We start from the raw sequence: 20,853 nt of genomic DNA on the forward strand, positions 1-20,853 counted from the left end.
GTTGACATTAAGTAAGTTGTTTTTCTTGTCATTGACATATTTCAAGTATTTCAAAATTAGAATGCGCGCCGCATCGTAGGTTCTTCTGGCGGCGCTAATGCATAAAGGTTAGATTGTTAACAAGTGAAATTCCGCAACATGGCGCGTGATTCCTGGTCAGGTTTTACCTAATACCTGTATTTAATTTTTAAGTTAAGGTGAACCTTATTTAATTACACAAACGGATCTACCGCGATATAATTTAATTATTATTACCTTACCCTAATAGCATTTTCTTGTAGGGATTTTGTTGGGCCTTTGTTTACGTATTAGTTGGGCAACCGTTATATTTGGCCGTACGATTTGCTGGAGGGCCCTCGACAAAGGCCCTCCTGAAGATTCCCAACAGAGGGCCATAAGAGTAATTTTTTCGTTGGGCCTATTTAAATAAATCATACAATTATTCAACGGTGGTGGTTTTGGTTGGGCCGTGGTTGGGCCTATACACATTTGTTTGATGGTTGGTTAATTGTTACATTTGGCCGTACGATTTGCTGGAGGGCCCTCGACAAAGGCCCTCCCGAAGATTCCCAACAGAGGGCCATTAGAGTAATTTTTTCGTTGGGCCTATTTAAATAAATCATACAATTATTCAACGGTGGTGGTTTTGGTTGGGCCGTGGTTGGGCCTATACACATTTGTTTGATGGTTGGTTAATTGTTACATTTGGCCGTATGGCTTGCTGTAGGGCCAACTGCAAAAAAATAAAAAAGGGCAATTTTTTCGTTGTGCTTCTGTTTGCAAATTCAACAATTACCCAACAGCAAGTAAGCTAGGTCGGTAGGTAGTCGTGCACCAGGTTGAAGGCCCAACATAGCTTGTCCCACAAAGGGCCAACATTGTAACTTTAACGTTGGGCCTTGTGTAGGATTCTTACAATACTACCGTAGGTAAATAGTTGTGTAATTTATAGTGTGCCTACAGTCTAATTATGTAATGGGCTTTTGTTTACGAGTCCTACAGTTACCCTACGTTAAGTAAGTGGTTGTGTAATACGACGTTGGGCCTTTGCTGATAAATATTACAATTACACTACGGTAGGCATTGGTTGTATCCACATGAAGGCCCTAGGCTAGGCAGCAGTTGTTGTTAATCTTCTCTGTATCGTTCCAATTTTAGTATATGTACTGCCGAAGCAAGTACACTTACTATACACTCTAATTTGTATATATACTAACCGCACTTCGAAACTTCGTAAGCGAGATTTATGTTTTTTGAGATTTAAATTGAGAAAATGTTGGTAAAATACAATTTTCCTTTGACGGCTCTTATGCAAAATGGATGGAGTTTCGCGATACCTTTGATTCATTAATAAATGAAAACGAGTCCATTCCTACAATAAGCAAATTTCACTATTTGCGTGCATCTTTGGAAGGTGGAGCAGCTATAGTCATAAAGTCTATTGAGTTTACAAGTACAAATTACAAAATCGCATGGGATTTACTGTGCGAGCGATACAACAACGAGAGAATTTTGATCAATAACCATATTAGGTCATTGTTCAACTTTGAACCAATTACTAGGGAATCCCATAAAGCTATAAGGTACATGATTGATTTTTATTCCAAAAACCTGCGTGCTTTACACACACTGAAAGAGCCCACAGACAGTTGGGACACTTTAGTTATATACATGATGGTGTCGAAACTAGATGGCGCCACTAGTAGGAAGTGGGAAGAACACAAAAATACACTCAAGGTTTCTCCTAAGCTCGATGATTTCTTAGTGTTCCTTCGTAATCGAGCGGATGTCTTGGAAACAATACAGTGCGGTGCTTCTACACAAAAACATGATAAACCTACTAATCAAATAAAAGAAAACAAACGTGTTGCAACAATGCTAGGTACAAGTGACACAGCTAGTGCTAATAACTTAGATACAAAAACAAAAATAACTTGTGCGTTTTGCAAACAAAATCACTTAAATCATCAGTGTGACAAGTTTAAAGAAATGTCAGTGGATTGCAGGCAAAATGAAGTTTCGAAATACAAATTATGTAAAAATTGTCTGCGCCCTGGTCATCACCACTCTCGTTGCCGGTTAGGCCCATGTAATACATGTCATAAAAAACACAACACACTATTGCACATTGAAACAAATGACAGCAATAGTACAAATTTACCTGAAAACACAAATACTACTACTGCAATGTCTTCATTCACTCCGGCTAAGAAGGGTTATGTGCTTTTGTGTACTGCTGAAGTGATTTTAGTTAATCCTGTAACAAAGGAAACTCACACTACGAAAGCTCTATTAGATATAGCGAGTCAATCTTCTTATATATCTACAACAATGCAAAGAAGGTTGAACCTTACCTACGATGAGAGTGAGCCCACTACTATAACAGGCTTAAACGATTGCTTGATTGGCAGTGCTTCAAAACATTGTGGTGTTCTCGTGCAATCCAGAACCGGTCAATTTGAAATAGATGTTTCTTGTCTGATCATGCCACAAGTAACACAATCGACGCCGAGTTTGGAAATTGACACATCACGCTTCGATATTCCTGAATCGATTGCGTTAGCGGACCCCAGTTTTTATCATCCGTCTGAAATTCATATATTGCTGGGGGGCGATGTGTTTTGGGATATTGTAGGGTGTCAAAAAATTAAATTAGGTAAAAACAAACCAACGCTTAAAGAATCAAAACTAGGTTGGCTTGTTTCTGGTCCGACAGGTCAGGGTTCAAGCTCTTCTACTAGGTGCAACTTTACTCAAGAGATCAAGGATAGTCTTGCTAGATTTTGGGAGCTTGAAGATATCCCCAACTCTCCTCCTGAATCAAAGCTGTCAAAGGAGGAAGAGTACTGCGAGACCCATTTTAAGGAAAATACCGTGCGACTTGATGATGGTCGTTTCTGTGTCAAGCTACCACTCCGTGAGGCCCCGGAGGACGCCTTAGGAGACTCTTATTACATTGCTAGGAGGCGGTTCTTTAACCTAGAAAATAAATTAAAGAAATCTAGTATGAAAACTGATTATGCTGCCTTTCTTAAAGAGTACGAGAGCTTAGGACACCTGACCGAAACGGAGCGTCCTGTCTTTGGGTATTTTATCCCACATCATTGCGTTATTCGTGAAAATAGTGAGACGACGCGCTTAAGAGTCGTTTTTGACGCGTCGTGCAAAACGTCAACCAAAAAGTCATTTAATGACATTCAGATGGTAGGACCTGTAGTTCAAGACGATTTACTGTCCATATTACTACGATTTAGACAAAATACTTATGTTGTAACAGGAGACATAGAAAAAATGTATCGTCAAATAATGGTGGACGAGTCTCAACGTCATCTTCAATTGATTTTATGGAGAGACGAGGAGAGTCAGCCACTCAAAATACTTAAATTAAATACCGTGACTTACGGCACTTCGTCTGCTCCCTACCTAAGTACAAGATGTTTGGTGCAAGTTGCTAAAGAGTGCACGGACGATATAGTGGCTAATACAATAAAACACGATTTCTATGTTGATGACTTGAACACTGGGTCTGATTCAAAAACTGATTTAGGTAAAACTGTTAAGGGTGTTATTGACGAATTGTCTCGTGTGGGATTTCCATTGAGGAAGTTTCGAACAAACGCCATAGACATCTTCGACAATATCGATAGCGTACAAATTAATCCACAAGACTTTTGCAAGCAGTCAACAGTGCTAGGTTTGAAATGGTCGCCTACAAATGATACACTACAGTTTTCTTCAGAATTTGAAGACATCAAAAAGGTGACAAAACGCAATATCCTGTCTAGCTCATGTAAAATATTTGATCCGCTCGGTCTTCTGTCTGCTTGCACTATATTTCACAAAATACTGCTTCAACGGTTGTGGTTAAACAAATTGGATTGGGATGATTCAGTACCCAAGGAGCTTGAGATTTCATGGCGTGAATTCGTAAATGAATCGCGTCATTTTGCGGATCTAAGCGTACCACGCCACGCTCTTTGTCACGCACCTGTCACGATTGAGATTCATACATTTACTGATGCTTCAAAGGATGCTTACGGAGCATGCCTGTATATGAAATCCATTGACAGTCAAGGCAACATATGTGTCCGCCTAATGTGCGCTAAGGCAAGAGTGGCACCACTCAAACCTGAAATGACAATTCCTCGTTTAGAATTACTAGGAGCATTATTAGGTGCTCGGTTACATGCCAAGGTTACGCAAGCTTTACGTGTGACGGTTACTAGATCTATATTTTGGTCTGACAGCACAATTGTCTTGGGCTGGCTTCAGACGCAACCGAAAACATTGAAAACCTTCGTATGTAATCGAATAGACCAAATTCGCGAACTATCAGATCCAAATGCCTGGCGTCACGTGCCAACAAATTTGAACCCAGCAGATCTGGCTTCAAGGGGGGTCAAACCTCAACAATTACTCACCAGTGTTTTGTGGTGGGAAGGACCCTGCTTCCTTAAACATCCAGAGTCTGAATGGCCGACAGCTAAACACGTTGATGCCTTATTACCAGAGATTAAATCGTTTATGACTGTACAATGCGAATCTAATGTTATTCCATTTAACAAATATTCAAAACTACAAACCTTGCAAAGAACATTCGCATTTGTGCTACGTTTTCTTAACAACTGTAACAAAAATAAGGCCAAAGTATCCGGAAACTTAAATGTTACTGAATTACAATCGAGTATGACAGTATTAGCGACTGCATCGCAAAGGGAATCCTTTGCTACAGATATTCATTCTCTCAAAACGACAAAGAATCTTAACCGCAAATCAAGACTATTAGGATTAAATCCATTCCTTGATGAAAATGATATCTTACGTGTTGGTGGTCGCATTGTTAATGCTTCTCATTGTCCATATGAACAGCGACACCCAATTCTCATTGATAGCAAGCATTTATTCACGAGACTTTTATTCGAAAGGGAACATATCAGGTTGTTGCACGGAGGAGCTCAATTATTGTTAAGTTCTGTGCGAGAGCGATTCTGGCCAATCGGTGGTCGGATTTTGGCAGTAAAGGTTGTAAATAGATGTATGAAATGTCAAAGATTTAAGGTAAACCCTATGCAACCAATTATGGGAAACTTACCCGCTCCACGTGTTATTCCTGCTCCACCCTTCACAAACTGTGGGACCGATTTTGCAGGCCCATTTCTGATTTTAAATAAGAAGGGTCGTGGGGCCAAGACTTCCAAATGTTACCTTTGTGTATTCGTCTGCTTTTCGACAAAGGCTGTTCACCTTGAGGTCGTTAGTGACCTAAGCGCAAATGCCTTTATCATGTGTTTACGTAGATTTATCGCTAGACGTGGTAAGCCAGAAAATATCTATTGTGACAATGGAAAAAACTTTGTAGGGGCTAAGAATGAATTGAACAGAATGCTACAAACGTGTAAACGGCAAATCGGAGAATTCGCCTGCAGTGAGGAACTTCTCTTTCACTTCTCTCCGGTTTACGCTCCTAACTTTGGTGGAGTCTGGGAGGCAGCAGTAAAATCTGCAAAATATCATTTAAAACGTATTGCTGCTAATACCAGTTTGACTTTCGAGGAATTAGCTACTCTGTTTACACAAATTGAGGCTATTATGAATTCACGTCCTCTGACACCTTTGTCTGAGGATCCATCTGAACTAGCTCCACTCACGCCTGGGCACTTCCTTGTCGGGCGACCATTGATGTCCTTGCCATCGCCTGAAGTGAAGACGATGACTGTCAATAGATACCAGCTCGTACAGCGACTTCGGGAACATTTCTGGACGCGATGGACTAAGGATTATCTCGCTACTCTCCAGCAACGTATCAAGTGGAAAACCAGTAAGGGATCCATCAAGATAGACGACCTGGTCCTAGTCATGGACGATCAGCTGCCACCAATGAAATGGTTACTAGGGCGCATCGTCAAACTCTATACTGGAAATGATGGAGTCTGCAGAGTAGTCGACCTAAAGACGAAGAACGGCATCATCAAGCGAGCCGTATCAAGGCTATCAGCCTTAGAAGGATTAGGCTCCCATGAGCCTCTTGAAAGCTAGGCTTTCAAGGCGGGCAGAATGTTAACAATCTAACCTTTATGCATTAGCGCCGCCAGAAGAACCTACGATGCGGCGCGCATTCTAATTTTGAAATACTTGAAATATGTCAATGACAAGAAAAACAACTTACTTAATGTCAACATCTCAATGTAAAAGTACAATAAAATATTACGAATTTATTACTATAAATCTAGTTTCAATAATTCTATAGCAAAAGACAAGAATATAGTTAACGCCAGTATCGCGCTAACATCACTGGAACTATTTTTTTCATACTATACTGAACTATCACTCTAGACATGAGAATAACAGCGCCCTTTTCACAATGACATATATTACTGGTCAGGCTTTAATTAAATGTACGTGCAATTAAGATTGACAAATATCCTATACGAAACTAAATATAGTTTTGTCAAATGTGTACCTACCTACATCAGAGAGCACAATATCACATCATATAGGTAAGTACAGTACAGTCGCCATCCGATATATCGGAGCGGCCGAGGTGCTCAAAAAGATCTGAACACATTGACAATAGAGGCGTGCTCAGATGTTTATGAGCACTTCTTATTACCATAACTTAATATTCTCTGTTTTATTTGTGTTAGGATTTTTATGCAGCACTTGTAAACATTTTAAAATTCACTAGAAAAAGACAAGTGTCTACAAAGTGAAAGTGTTTCTTTGGATACAGGTTAAGAACGCCCTTCTAAAGGGACAATAATATGTAAACACTTATACGCACGTGTCCGGGTACCACAGTTCTAAAAAGTGACATGTGTGATGTAAAACACAAGTGTTATATACGTTTTTCAGGTACAGGCGTTATTTAACACCTTCCATAGTAAGTAGGCCGTTTCGCGCGAAGTGATACGTCAATAAGTATGTTTTAAAATGGTGTTAAAGAGATGTGAAGGATGCATTGCGTTCTACTCGAGTATAATCTTACAGTGTTGCAGTGAAGTATAAACATTAACCTTACTTTATGGCTCCTCTACACGATGGCCCAGCGCCGGCCACTCCAAGGGACGCATTTATGCGTTAGAGGGAACAAGTGATATTGCTATCTCATTCTACCGCATGGCTGCGTCTCTTGGAGTGGCCGGCGCTGGCCCATCGCATAGAGGAGCCATTAGTGCCATTAGGCGCCACCTGCACTATCCCACTAACCCGGGGTTAACCGGTTAAACCGTTAACCCAGTGTCAAATTTAAACCAAAGGAACAACCCAAAAATAATGTTTAAAAAACAAGCATGCATAGAATTCTAAAGCTTGACATAATAGGCTTTAAAACGTACAAGTATGGAAATACAATGGATTTTTAACAATAGCAACTAAATATAAACTTTACATAATAGGAATAACAAAATAGGGTTTTCTAAAGTACAGAAAAGAGTATTTTTTGTGACCTTTTAAAGGTATTGTGGGTCAAATAACTAATTATAAATACGTTAAGTGAAAGTACTTACCTATCACTTGACTAAAATGGCGTAATTAGGTAAGTACATATTGTTCACAGCACACCATCGATATTTAATGTCATCGAATTTATTGACGCGTTCTCAGCACCATAGAGTTTAATGAAACGAGTGGCGCCGGCGCATAATGCTAGTGCAAGGTCATCAGGTGCCCGGTGGGGTCAGTGCAACGGCTTAACATAGTTTTCACGGGCAGAGACGTCACGACATCATATAGAAGTGACTTTTTACAGCTTTTTTCTATGGCTTGTATGATGGTCGTTCTATGTCTACGTGACAGCGTGATAAAACGGTGTCCTTCTCTTTCCGCCCGCGGTGTTAAAAGGTGACAGTTATTTTATCACGTGGATAAAACCATCCATAATACGCCGGCTCTTTTGTTTTTGTTAGAGGTGTGGGAGAGGATCACGAAAATGACCCACTTTACCGATTATATAACTTGTCATTACTATAATAACATCAAGTTTGGGATCAAATGAGGTCGCTTTATCAATTATTCTCATATTACACTCAATTAAAATAGCACAAAAAGTTATAAGATAAAGAGTTGCTGTCTTATCTTTGAAAGTTGATAAAAAACGCATTTTTCATAAAACTTTATCACGCTATCTTTGACTCTTATCTTTTGTTTCAAAATGCATGCCTACTAACTCGTATATTGCATTATTATCTATCAGAGTGGCTGATACACCTTTGCCTTTGCCTAGATGTGTTAAGAAATCATGTATACAATGGACATATGACATTTATTGACTTCACATGTAAAATAAAATTATATTGTCGCAGTCGTTGATCAGTTTCTTTATTCGAACTGTCAAAACAATTTTGCTACTATGGAATTTAAATGAAACACTAGCATGAGACGTCACAATAAAATTACCTACTCTTTATAGTTTTATACGGGTTTTAAAATATAAATTGTGTCTAAAGGGGCCCACTGATTAACAGTCCGCCGGATGGTATCGGCCTGTCAGTTGTTCGGAACTGTCAAAATTTTGTTCTAACTGACAGGCCGATACCGTCCGGCGGCCTGTTAATCAGTGGGCCCCTTAAAAATAACTGCTGTCTACGTTTCTCTATTAATCTTCTGGTACTTTATTTCATGCATGGTTTAAAAAAATATGTTTTAAATACAGTCAAATACCAATTCAAATACCTTATTTTGCGGAGCGGAGATTCCGCCTCAGTGGACTGCCTTATACTTACTTCCTTCTAATAGTTAGGTAAGGTGTATTCGGGTGATTCCGAATGTCGAAAACTGTCGGATAATTCCGAAAAGAGACTTTTATTATGATGGAATTTTGGGTGATTTTCATCTGAATTTCGGAATTATCCGACATTCGGAATTACCCGAATACACCTTACTACATACTGCATTGCAAACACCACGAACTCGTATGTAGGTACAGTGAGCTGCAATACTTACATGGAGAAATTATGATTGAATTCATTGATAAAGTCGCCATGCACTTTTGCGGCTGATGGTACAACAATGGACATGCGCATTTTTAAAGTCATCGAACTCCCTTTGTCCGGCCTTAACGTCTGCTTTATTCGCGATACTCGCCATATTTTATACGAACACAATAACTGACGGTTTAACGCACCTCTCATTAGCACTGGTTATTGCTCACTATAAATTATTGATGGAAAATACTAAACATTTGTAGATTTGAAGATGTGGTTGCAAATTGACCTGTAGTTACAAGACATAGTGGTGGATTTGCAATTATAGATGAAACTAACATTTTTATTATACAATTGAACAGACCACTCGGTGTTAAAAATAAAACAATATACTTACCTAGTACTTAGATGTTATTAGAAACTGGTTTAAATTGTAAAATCCTAGACAAGTATAGATATGGGAACCACAATCAGTATGACACGAGAAAACGATGTGACGCAACGTAGTTATAATTACCAATATTTTAAATTATTTCTATGTGAATTACTGGACTTCAATAAATAAATTCTAACCTTGTGATATTTTTTGTACTTAACTACTGACAAAAGTCAATTTATTGGAAATGAACCGCGAAAACCTAATCAACACAGGAAAAAGACAAACGAACGGAGTTAATAACAGTTCAATGTTTTTTTAGTATCCATACCTATTAGTACCTAATAGAACCATCTATCGACATAACCCGCCATTTCTTTTACGAAGAAACTTAAATACATGCATTATAGGATGCCCTTTTTATGAGAATTACTGTATGTGACCAACCTCAAGATTCTTATCTCTTGCATTCGTCAATGTCATTCCACGTCATTCTGCGTCATAACACAACGCAATGCACTGATTGCGTCTCAAATTTTGAGAATTCGTAGTTTTCCTGTTCACATAAAAACTTTTCCTCTTCGTCATAGTGCGAAATATTTCTAATCCAGGAAACGGGTGTTTATAAAAAAGTGATTCAGGGACTTTTGTTTGGCAATCAGATGGATAGCAAAGAGTTTACGAGTTGGTATATTTGCTTCTTTCTGTTGGGCCGTTTGTGGTAAACCCACATCACTGTTTTGTTTATTTTTGTTTGCTGAACGTGTTTAGATTCCCATTCACTCTAATGACTTAGGGCTTCATATACTTTATAATGCGCTTATAGTGTTACATTTTGTAATTTTTTTAAGCAACTTTTTTAATAAACATAATTGTTATTGCTTTTAAGAAATTATTTGTTTTCTTGTGTCGTTGAATGTATATTTCATTATTCAAAAGTAAGAAATGCATACTATGGACAAATGAAAAGAACCCCAATATCAGCATCTTAAAATAAAAGACATATGCGCTGACGTTTTTAAAATAAAAAGTCAAACCACAACTATCGAGTTACACGAACCCGATAGCTTAATTTTCGACACAACCGTCACAGTTAAAATTAAACTTTTTGGCTGATACATTAAAGTCTAATTTCGTTAATCATGACCGCGTCATTTCACACAGCCCGTTAATGTAAATTGACGTTTTTGTGAGATATTTTCAGTGTTGAGTTACTATATGAGCTTCGACTCTTTACGACACATTTTGGTTTTGTGAAGGGTTACTTTTTCTCATCTTAAAATGTAACTTGGATTGGAGCATGTGGATTTCGATTAAATAATATTTAGTAATATTATTTTCACATAATGGATAACCATGCTTTATTTTTAAAAGACTAAATAATACCGGTCGTAGCATCGATCCTTGGGGGACTCAAACAACAGGTTCAGTTCGTTCAACCTATTTGTAATGATCAGTATCTTGAATATGGATTCACAATATTTAACGAACCTAATACCTTTAAACGAGCAATTCCAGCAATTGTTGTTGTTCTTGTATTTCGGGGACCTCGGAAACGGCTCTAACGATTTCGATGACATTTGCTATATGGGGGTTTTCGAGGGCGATAAATGGATCTAGCTAGGTTTTATCTCTGGGAAAACGTGCATTTATAGCAAAGCTCGGTCTCCCAGACGTTTAAAATAAAACTAGCAATCATAACGATCAAAACAACGTACCTATTTTATTCGTTCCCATGCTTTAATATCTCTACATCTAATGATGTCGTATCAGTTGGTTATCAAATCTAATCATCAAAATAATAACACCAAGTACCAGGTATTACATCCGTAAGGTTTCAAACAACCCGATATCTTCGACCCTGACACTGACCACATGTCCCACAATATTGGTGTATGTCTGTAAGACTATCCCAGCATACTCGTAACATAACGCTACTGTTACAACTTTTTATGGCCCACGCCTACCAAATTAAAGTATCAGGTTTGCTGCATTACTTACAGCTAGATCGTTTGGATATAATTATGATCTCGATTAAGATAACTTGTGAAATATTGTCTTAGTATGTAGAGATTGAAAAAGTGTTGTATAACTAACGATGGTGATAAATTAACTTTCAGTAGAATAAAATAATGTAAAACGGATATTAAATAATAATAAAAAACGTTGACTTTTATAAGTTTTACTGTGACCACTTGACTAGTAAAGTTTTAAGATTGAAATATAACTTTTTTGCTATAATAATAATTAAAGACATATTGATCATGTAATATGCGTGACATTATCTAATATTACAAAACCGGGAGAAATCACATAAGTTAACTGACCGGCTTTTAACAAGTTCAGTTGCCTATCACGGCTAATAAATGAGTATCATAACTTTATCAGCTTACTTCGATATGTAAATCTAACCAGTTGCTCTCAGCAGGTATTTAAGATTAAATCCTCAGTTGATGTAGCGACTATAAAAGAAGACTTTAATACGTTGAAATAAAGATGTATTTTACTGCTCTTCCCGCTGCTTATAAAGAAATGCTATTAATTTATGAAGACACTAAATCAGTAATATTATACGCACGATAGTTCGTGATCGTGAATACAAAACATGCGTAAGATGAGGCAAAAAAAAGATAACAAAACAACAGCCAATTATTTGTACAGGGCCTTATGTATATTAAATTTACCAAAACAAAAACTAAGTAGGAAAACAAGTAAGGTACTTAGAAACAAGTAAGTTTGCCTAAATGATTGAGTGAAAATGTTAATTTACCTAAGAGCAATATATTCAGAGCAAATCCCGTCAACAGACTTCCGATCAATCATATTTAATCATGAATGTAAATTATGAAATTTAAATGTAAGAACGGTGAAGCTCATAAATCATTATTCCCACACAGACCTACATATAATCGGGAGATAACGAAGTAGCAGAAACAGCGATATGTTCTGATAACATGATTTTTTGCTGCATGCCTCATGAATCTCATTGATAAACAACCCGCTTATCATACATCGTCCGTATTTGGCCATTTATCGATAAAGTTAGTCAGTTTAATCTTGTCCTTGTTCCTGAAGGACAAACCCTTTGCATGAAGTTTTCTATATAGCAAATGTTGAAGCATTTTTAGTATTTTACTAAAACCCGCAATGGTATTAGCGGTCATAGTTTCAAATATACCAGATTTGCATAAGTGAAATATTTGCATAAGTGTCCCTTAGACACAAACAAACGGCAGCGATTTGCATTTTGTGATTCACTTCAGGTATTATTAGATGGTGTGCCGCAAGGAACAACTATTGATAAACATATGTTCCTCTGGTAATTAGAATCGGATACTATGTTGAAATTAAACCAGGAAAAGACATATCCGATGACACTTGTGTTAGAAAAGCTATTACCTCCCCGTTCCCACATCAGGAGCCATTTGTTCCAATCACAACCAGACGGGAGGTTCAATAGCAATTGTCTTCATGAATAAATTGATACCGATTAGTAAAGAAGCGACGTCACTTATCGTTTATAGTCGCCCGTTATCAATACTCTTGGCATGTTCGACAGTGCCTTGCAGGCCGTCTGCATGAAATGTATTGTTAGCGAAGTCATTACACGGTGTATTTACTTTAATAATGACGAAAAAGTGAAGTGTACTGAAGCGGTGAATATTTTTAATAGAAATGACTGGGATATACGTGGGAACACTTGCCTGCACTGATGGGAAATTGTACGTGATTTGTTATGATTATTGGTTCACAATTTATTTATATTTCTTGTTATTTATAGGTTATGTTTTCTTACGTTCATTTAAATTGATCATATATTTTTCAATCATGTTCATGTCTTTTTCGTGTTGTAATATTTAAATGGCTTTTTAAATTAGTCTATAAGAAATACCATTTCCGAAACAAATCGATGTCAAGGGTCATAATAATTTACGTAATGCGTTTTTTACCTGACACCGTATCGTGACTATTCTGTTGCTCATGAAACCATTATAGTACTCGTGTGTCCATAAAGTGCCCATTATAGGTCGTAAATGTTTCAACAGACTCTGTTTAGTTTTTTACTGGTGTGGAGCAAGCCCGGTGAGTTTTTGCTTGGTTTCTTGGCTATGTTTTGTACTATATTGTGAAATGTGTGCGGAAAACCTTCGCTAATACAAAGTATAAGAAGTTCTTGCAACGTAAGGAAACAGACACGTCCTGAAAAACATATTTCATAAATTATAAAATATAATATTATCGGAAGTAGATTTCTTACTTTGTGTTGGACATTGATGATAACGTCGATATTAGACAACTTATAGTATTAGATAATAACAAGTGGTTTTATAGAAGATCTAATAATGTCTCCTATTGTCACAGGATAGAAAAGGCAGTACATACACTTCCGAGAAATTCGAAACCTTTCATACAAACCCTTGCATTCGGTGTTCCGATCTTAACAGAACGCGTACAGCTACATTTTTAGGGTTCCGTATCCAAAGGGTAAAAACGGGACCCTATTACTAAGACTCCACTGTCCGTCTGTCTGTCTGTCACCAGGCTGTATCTCATGAACCGTGATAGCTAGACAGTTGAAATTTTCACAGATGATTTATTTCTGTTTTCGCTATAACAACAAATACTAAAAAGTACGGAACACTCGGTGGGCGAGTCCGACTCGCACTTGTTTTTTATGATGTCCTAATTCATACTCTTTAAAAGCTCTTCCTAACCATTGGGACTACATAAATATTTACTAGGTATTTGGAATATTTCTACCTCGATCCTCTATAATAGCCATCGCCATTTGCACTTAAGTATATTTTGTTATCTTCAGTTTCACAATCCTTTTTGAAAACGTAACGACCCGAGGAAAGTGCAGTGGTTATCGTAATTGCATCGACGGACGACACAATAGCCATTGTTCTTTGTTGTGTGCGTGCCTCATTATCATGTGTGTGTCTATGTTTTAGCGGTGGCTTCCTCTGTTAATAACTAAGTATAGCTATTGGTGCAATGTATAGTAATTTCCACATAATAACCATTAGTCACTAAGACAACACTTTCCGGCTTCACAGTACAATTGCTATCAGATATTTCGGAGCGGTGAAGGTGTTCACAATATCTGAACACGCACTCTAAAACCTTGACAATAGCGGCGTGTTCAGATATTTGTGAGCGCCTTGGCCGCTCCGATATATCTTATGGCGACTGTACATATCTATACCGGGTGTGGCCTGTAATATGAGCAAAAAATTAAACAGTATGCTGTACTCCTCATACTGACCAACATTTGTTCAGCGACTTTTAAAAATAACTTGTGGTTTGATTTTTAATACACTTTAAAGTTTATTCTAAGACGCAATGTATTGCGAATTTTGTTATGTTTAAGGCGTGACAAGCAACGTCAATCACAATGATATGGCGTGGCGATGGCGTCCATTGAAGATAATATTTATTTTGTATGAAAAATAGGTAGTCTAAATACTTCATAATTTTTAAAAGTTGTTGAACAAAAGTGTCACCGTTTGAGGAGTACAATAAATGTTTTAATTATTTGCTCATGTTACAGGCCACACCCGGTATATAATATCTTGCATACTGATCGTCAGATGTTATCACAGAATTTGCCATTGATGATGCCATTATACCTACAGATTGTACTCAGTCGCCGTCAGATATATCGGAGCGGCGAAGGTGTTCACAATATCTGAACACGCCCTCTAACGCCTTGACAATAGAGGCGTGTTCAGATATTTCTGAGCGCCTTGTGCGCTCTTATATAGATGATAGCGACTGTCATGTGCAATGTGCATGCTTCCGCTGCGTACATCCAACAATTCAGGCCAATTATGGCCTCAGACGCAAAATTACGCACAGGTCATACTCAAAATCACTACTTACCACCACGTCATACTACTTTCAACTCTATTACTAGAATTTAAGGTTGGTTCTTGAATTTAAAAGGCAAAATTGAGGCGCCATCCATTTCCTTCGCATTGTATTGTGATGATGAATAGGTTTATGGTAATATTTTCGCATTTTGTGCGTTGGAAATGAATTTCAAATTTACGGTTTGCCCGAAAGCGTTTTTGTGTGCCATGTTTTACATGTAAAATATGGAGTAATTTTTAGGTAATCTTTGCAATTCTAACGAATACGATGATCTTAGTCATTAATATCATCATATATTATATCATTAATATTATGCGTCATAATGATCAATGCTTTAGTGTCAAGGATAGAAATAGAAATACTTTATTTAGTGTAAAACATAAAACTTAACCTATACATTTTATTCTAATATATTCTAACACCAAAATTAAGATACTAGGCACTATATTAAGATGACACTACACCTTACGTTTTACAAAATACAATTACAATTGCATTTATTTCATTACTTTTTTACATCTGTTCTGTTGTTATTTAATCGAGTTTAAGAACAAATGAGATAGGTACCTACCTAATATAGGTACTTGTACGAATATACTTATGTATAATTTATGGTAAACATTAGTTTATTAATTTATTTATATTCAAACTGAGTATGTTTAATTTTAGTTTTTAAATTTAGTTTTTAATCTTTTTATGTTACTCATTATACTGTATTATTTTTATCGAACCTTATAAATTAATCTTATAGGTATTTACATGTGTTAAGACGCTTGGTATAATAAAAACTGAGTATGTAATCTTTTATCTCATTGTTTTGCCATGAAATCTAAAAAAGATAAGTAATTTTTTATCTGTAGCAAAGATATCTACATACTAACAATAACATAACTAAACTAATATTAAAATCACGTCGCGATAGGTACAATATGCTCTCCGTATACACGTCGTAGTATGTATGTTTTATCAACTTATAGATTGAAATAGGTACTTGAAATCAATATATTATCTATAATGATCTGACTTCCATTTGAAATGATGACTCAATCCTATCCTATCACAACGTTAAGATTGTGAGATGTCTACGATTTGTATGATAGCTGTTGTTTATTTTGATTTCAGTTACTATTACTATCACTATCATTACACATTATAAAATAAGCATGTCTGTCCGTTTGTGTGTTCATTCGCGATAAACTCAAAAACTACTGAACGAATTTTCACGCGATTTTCACCTATCAATAGAGTGATTCTTGGGGAAACGTTTAATTTGTTAACCCGTGCGAAGTCGGGGCGGGTCGCTAGTAATGATTAAGTACAATAATTTAACCCTTGAATCCACACGCGGAAGGTCATGAATTTAAACCTCCTCAGCGCTCAAAGGGTAGAATTGCGTTCGGTAAGGAAAAACTGCATACCTAAGGAGGGGCAAAGGTATGTCCAGAATTAGGAGTCAATATATGTGCCGTCAAAATACATTTTAATTATATGAAAATACCAATTTAGCTTTCAATTTATTTGGTTTTACCATAATCCACCAGTTGTAAGTTCATCTAATAAGTACGAATCTATATATATGACCACTATGATGCTCTTATGATCATTTACATAGTCACAAACTTCGGAATATTTTAGAAGAAAAGAAAAGTGAAAACGCACCGCATCGGTGCCAAGGCTCGTGGTATCAAAGTAACCGGTTGACAAGGCCGGAGGGCCAACCGAACGAGTCGCTGATTAGATACCAGTTGAAAACCCTTTAACGTCGGCGACACCTTGTCTTGTCGCACCAAGGTTCGTGGTATCGGTAGGCAAGGCCGGAGTTACTATGACTATTAACCCTTTGGTTGACGACGACTATAGTTCTCGTGACAAGGTTGGAGGTTTCAAATTAGTCGGCAGGTGAAGGGCTAACTAACCGCTTCGTTGATGAGATAGGAGTTGGTTTCTGTCAGCCCTTTGACGGTGAACCTATGGTTACGCCAAGGTTAGAGATTTTAAACCAACCATTAGGAACAATACAACCACTAATGTTGATATGTTCTATGTTCTATGATATATAGTATAACTCTTTGAATGTTGCCAACACCTTTACTCATTGGTAGAGTCGGATCCAGATAACTCTGTAAGGTGGTGGTACTAGTGCTCGACATGCTAATGCCCAATAGATGACACCCTGCTGTCACCTCAATTGACAATGACTTAAGTTTCAAGATGACATGTACTGGGTCCGCATCGAGCACCAGTACCACCACCTTATGGCATTTGCAATGACAAAGTTTGGAAATGTTATCATTAATGATCTAAAACTTTCTTTCTCTTGTCTCGAAATCTATGAAAATTTTGTTACATTCAAGTCAGTGCAAAGTTAGCTTAGCCAGACTCTAGTCGTAATCTAAATATGGACTTCAGAATTGTCATTGTAGCCTCTGCTAGACGAATACTCATGGCCCTTGCATTTTGTCTCCTTGCGTTACCAGCGAGGCTATCGTTCTATTATTGCCTCTATAATGTCTACATTTTTTTTAAATAACCTGTTATAGTATCCCAGTGCTGGTTAAAGGCTACTCCCCTTGATTTCCATGACTCCCGTTGTTGAGCTTTTTCCGGCCTGTTATTAACTCCACAATAGCTAACAATATTTCTCTCTTGTCCACAGGCCTCTTCAAAGGCTCCACGACCACACTCGACGGCATAGGTCTCCGGCCGATGCCGGCCGAGCGGCCTAAGACCCTCCGTAAGCTCAAGTCGGTGTACGACGCCTCCCCCACAGACCCCCCGGCGGTGACCCTGGGCAATGGGAGCAGTGTCAATGGCTGTGAGGATGAGGTCAGGAGACGGAGCAACACGAACAGCTCGACGCATAGTGGGGATAAGTCGCTGTCAATACTTAGCCCGTTTGATGAGCAGGTATGTTGTTCAGAAGAAATATTTTTATGTAACATATTCATTATTGTCATCAATACCTATATAGCTTGATACAGTCTACTTTCAAACATACTACAAAGCTCTACATCCTATTGCGCTCCGCCCTTTATGTAATCAACAAAATAAATCAATTTTATTCTGTAAGTAGTTTTTTTCAAGCAGCGCCTAAAGATATCTAAAATAATAATAACAATTGACATCATCATCTTCCTAGCGTTATCCTGGCTTTTTGTTTTTTGTCACGGTTGGCAACCAATTCCAAAAATTGGCGTAGTATACCTACAGTTTGCTTGCAGATTTTATGTCTTCTTAATTTTGCAAAATAAGAAATATCTTGTTAAGCTCTCCACGGTAATAGTATTAGGTCCTTACCTATGAAATTGGCGTTTTTGTTCATAGATATAAGTCTGATCCTAGTTTTTTTTTTTTTACAAAAGTACATACACAATTACAATAAAACTACAATATGATTTCGCCAAACTGCTTGACAGCAATTAATTGTTATTTTTTATTGTTAAGTGTTCAGAATTAAGCCTTGAAAATAGGTCTTTTCATGTGCTGTCGGTTCGAGTATTAAAATTACTTATATTTTTCTAATGGTACCAATTTTCAAGAAATGGAGATATTGAAAACATACCTTAAAGGTGTCAAAAATTACTGGAAAAATTTTGTTTGGTTTGAATTAGCCATCAAAAAAATATCCGCAAAATTAATTGTATGGAAATTCGTGTTTCGTTGAAATTCTCCGAACAAAACGCCAATTTCATAGGTAATGACCTAATATTATTCGATCCCACGGTGTATTAGCAAGATTCTCCTTTCAGATAACCGGCCAGATGCAATGATAACATGCTATTAACTCGGTCCATGTATTACACAACTAGTACGGTCGAGTTCAAAAACATCTTTACAAGCGAACGTTCCAAAGAAACAACACGACCTTATGTATGTATGTATGTATGTATGTATGTATGTATGTATGTATGTATGTATAAACTCTTTATTGTTCAAAACACAAATTTATGGCACAGGATAGGCAGTACAAAGGCCACCTTAAGGATACCTTATTGTCAGTGTCTTAGAATAGTACTTAAATGTATTCATCCTTACGTGTCTTATCATGTAAACAACCGCGACGTCAAAGTGTCATTCCAACATTACGATAGACAATCTAGACATCGTAATGTCAGATGTTTTTGAGGTGATCCGTTCGTTGCTGCGATTCTTGATGAAAATCTTATTGAAAATGATATTTTTTAGTGGTTATTTCGTTGATTTCAATACTTTGTGAGTTTCTTCAAGTATACAACATTTTAAGTGATGATTATTGTGTAATTCCAGAGAAAAGTGTGATTTTGTCTTCGAGAAGTGTTTGTTTACATGTGACAAGTAAGGATTAATAGAATACACTTTGACGTAAGATACTTTTGACGCGAAGTCTGACCCGTTACTTGTGATGTTGACTGTACCAACAATAACAACAAGCCAGGGCCTTTGTGTGCCGCTCTACGTATTAATTGCTACAATCGGTTATGTCATATGGTAGCTAAATGGTTTTATTAATAGTAGCTGTAAACGGCCGCCGCTGGCATAGTACTTTCAAACGTGAGTTTTGTATGTGGAAATACCGCGAAAATTGATATAAGTACTTACTCGTGCTTAGAGGATATAACCAAACGGAGACGCCTTGTCTGTAATTTTCGGTACAAAACAGTCTGCCGCTTTTTGCGGGGGAGGGTCAAATGTAAAACGTAAAAATAGCCATGTCAGATAAACGTCAGTCCATACAATGTGTATGACCATTGGCCGCCTATTTTCGACAGAGGGGAACGCCTACGCCTGTTTAATGGCTACTCCGTGTGGTTATATCCTCTAAGGTATAAAGAGCGAAAAACAACATTGTTAGTAGATTAACAAACCTTCGCTTCAATAGTTCATTACAATCAGTAAATAGAAGGGCTTTAGCAATTCCCGGTACGACTTGACCTTATCGGTCACGATTCGCGAGGTGTGTTAGATAAACAAGAAAGTTGGTACACAGTTTCTATGTGTATTTAGCAACTAGAATACTTACTTTTACTAAAATATTCACTTCGGTATGAGTGTGGTTACCTGGGTAACACAAATATATTTGACACGATAAGGGCTGATTTAGACGATGCGAGACCTCGCATGCGAGTTTCATACGATTGCGGGTTTTGAACGGTCGGTAAAATTGGACGTAATCAACAGTCCGCAATGTAACTAAAATCGCATGCGAGTTCGCGCGCCGTCTAAATCAGCCCTAATTTAATATTAATATATTTATTTCGGATAACGAGATCCATACATTTTACATTACATATATAAATACCTAATACAATAAATTAAATTAAATTAAATAAAACTAATTCTTAAAGTACTTAACCAAATTTGCCCAACAGCACCTAATGCATAAACGGTATACATTATGATCGTTTTGGAAGTTCGGTTAGGGTGAAATTTAATTTGTTATCCAGACAATAAAAACTATTAAAAACTAATCGATTTACACCAAAATTAGCTCTGTAGTTTCAATAAATATATTGTAAGTCACCACACCGGTTTGTTATGGCATTTAGGGTTCTAGGGTAAATTGGATATTCCATAGCGTAAGTATTGAACAACCAATTTAGGTAGGACGTTAAATGGTGGTGCAACAATCGCGGTGCGTGATGGTACTTACATTCATACTCGTAGACTAAAAATCATAACAGCCTGCTTCTGCCATTGGTT

At 37.2% G+C, this 20,853-nt stretch overlaps 1 protein-coding gene across 2 annotated transcripts in view; it reads left to right on the top strand.

Annotated features, from left to right (window-relative positions):
- Positions 1-20,853, top strand: part of LOC134794871 (uncharacterized) — a 162,202-nt gene that overhangs the window by 120,408 nt on the left and 20,941 nt on the right. For both annotated transcript variants that reach the window (XM_063766680.1, XM_063766679.1), the window contains exon 12: positions 17,831-18,081. In XM_063766680.1, the coding sequence (XP_063622750.1) occupies positions 17,831-18,081 (251 nt within the window). The remainder of the gene's footprint in view (positions 1-17,830; positions 18,082-20,853) is intronic.

This window comes from Cydia splendana, chromosome 11 (assembly GCF_910591565.1).
Source record: "Cydia splendana chromosome 11, ilCydSple1.2, whole genome shotgun sequence".
NCBI classification, from domain to species: Eukaryota; Metazoa; Arthropoda; class Insecta; order Lepidoptera; family Tortricidae; genus Cydia; species Cydia splendana.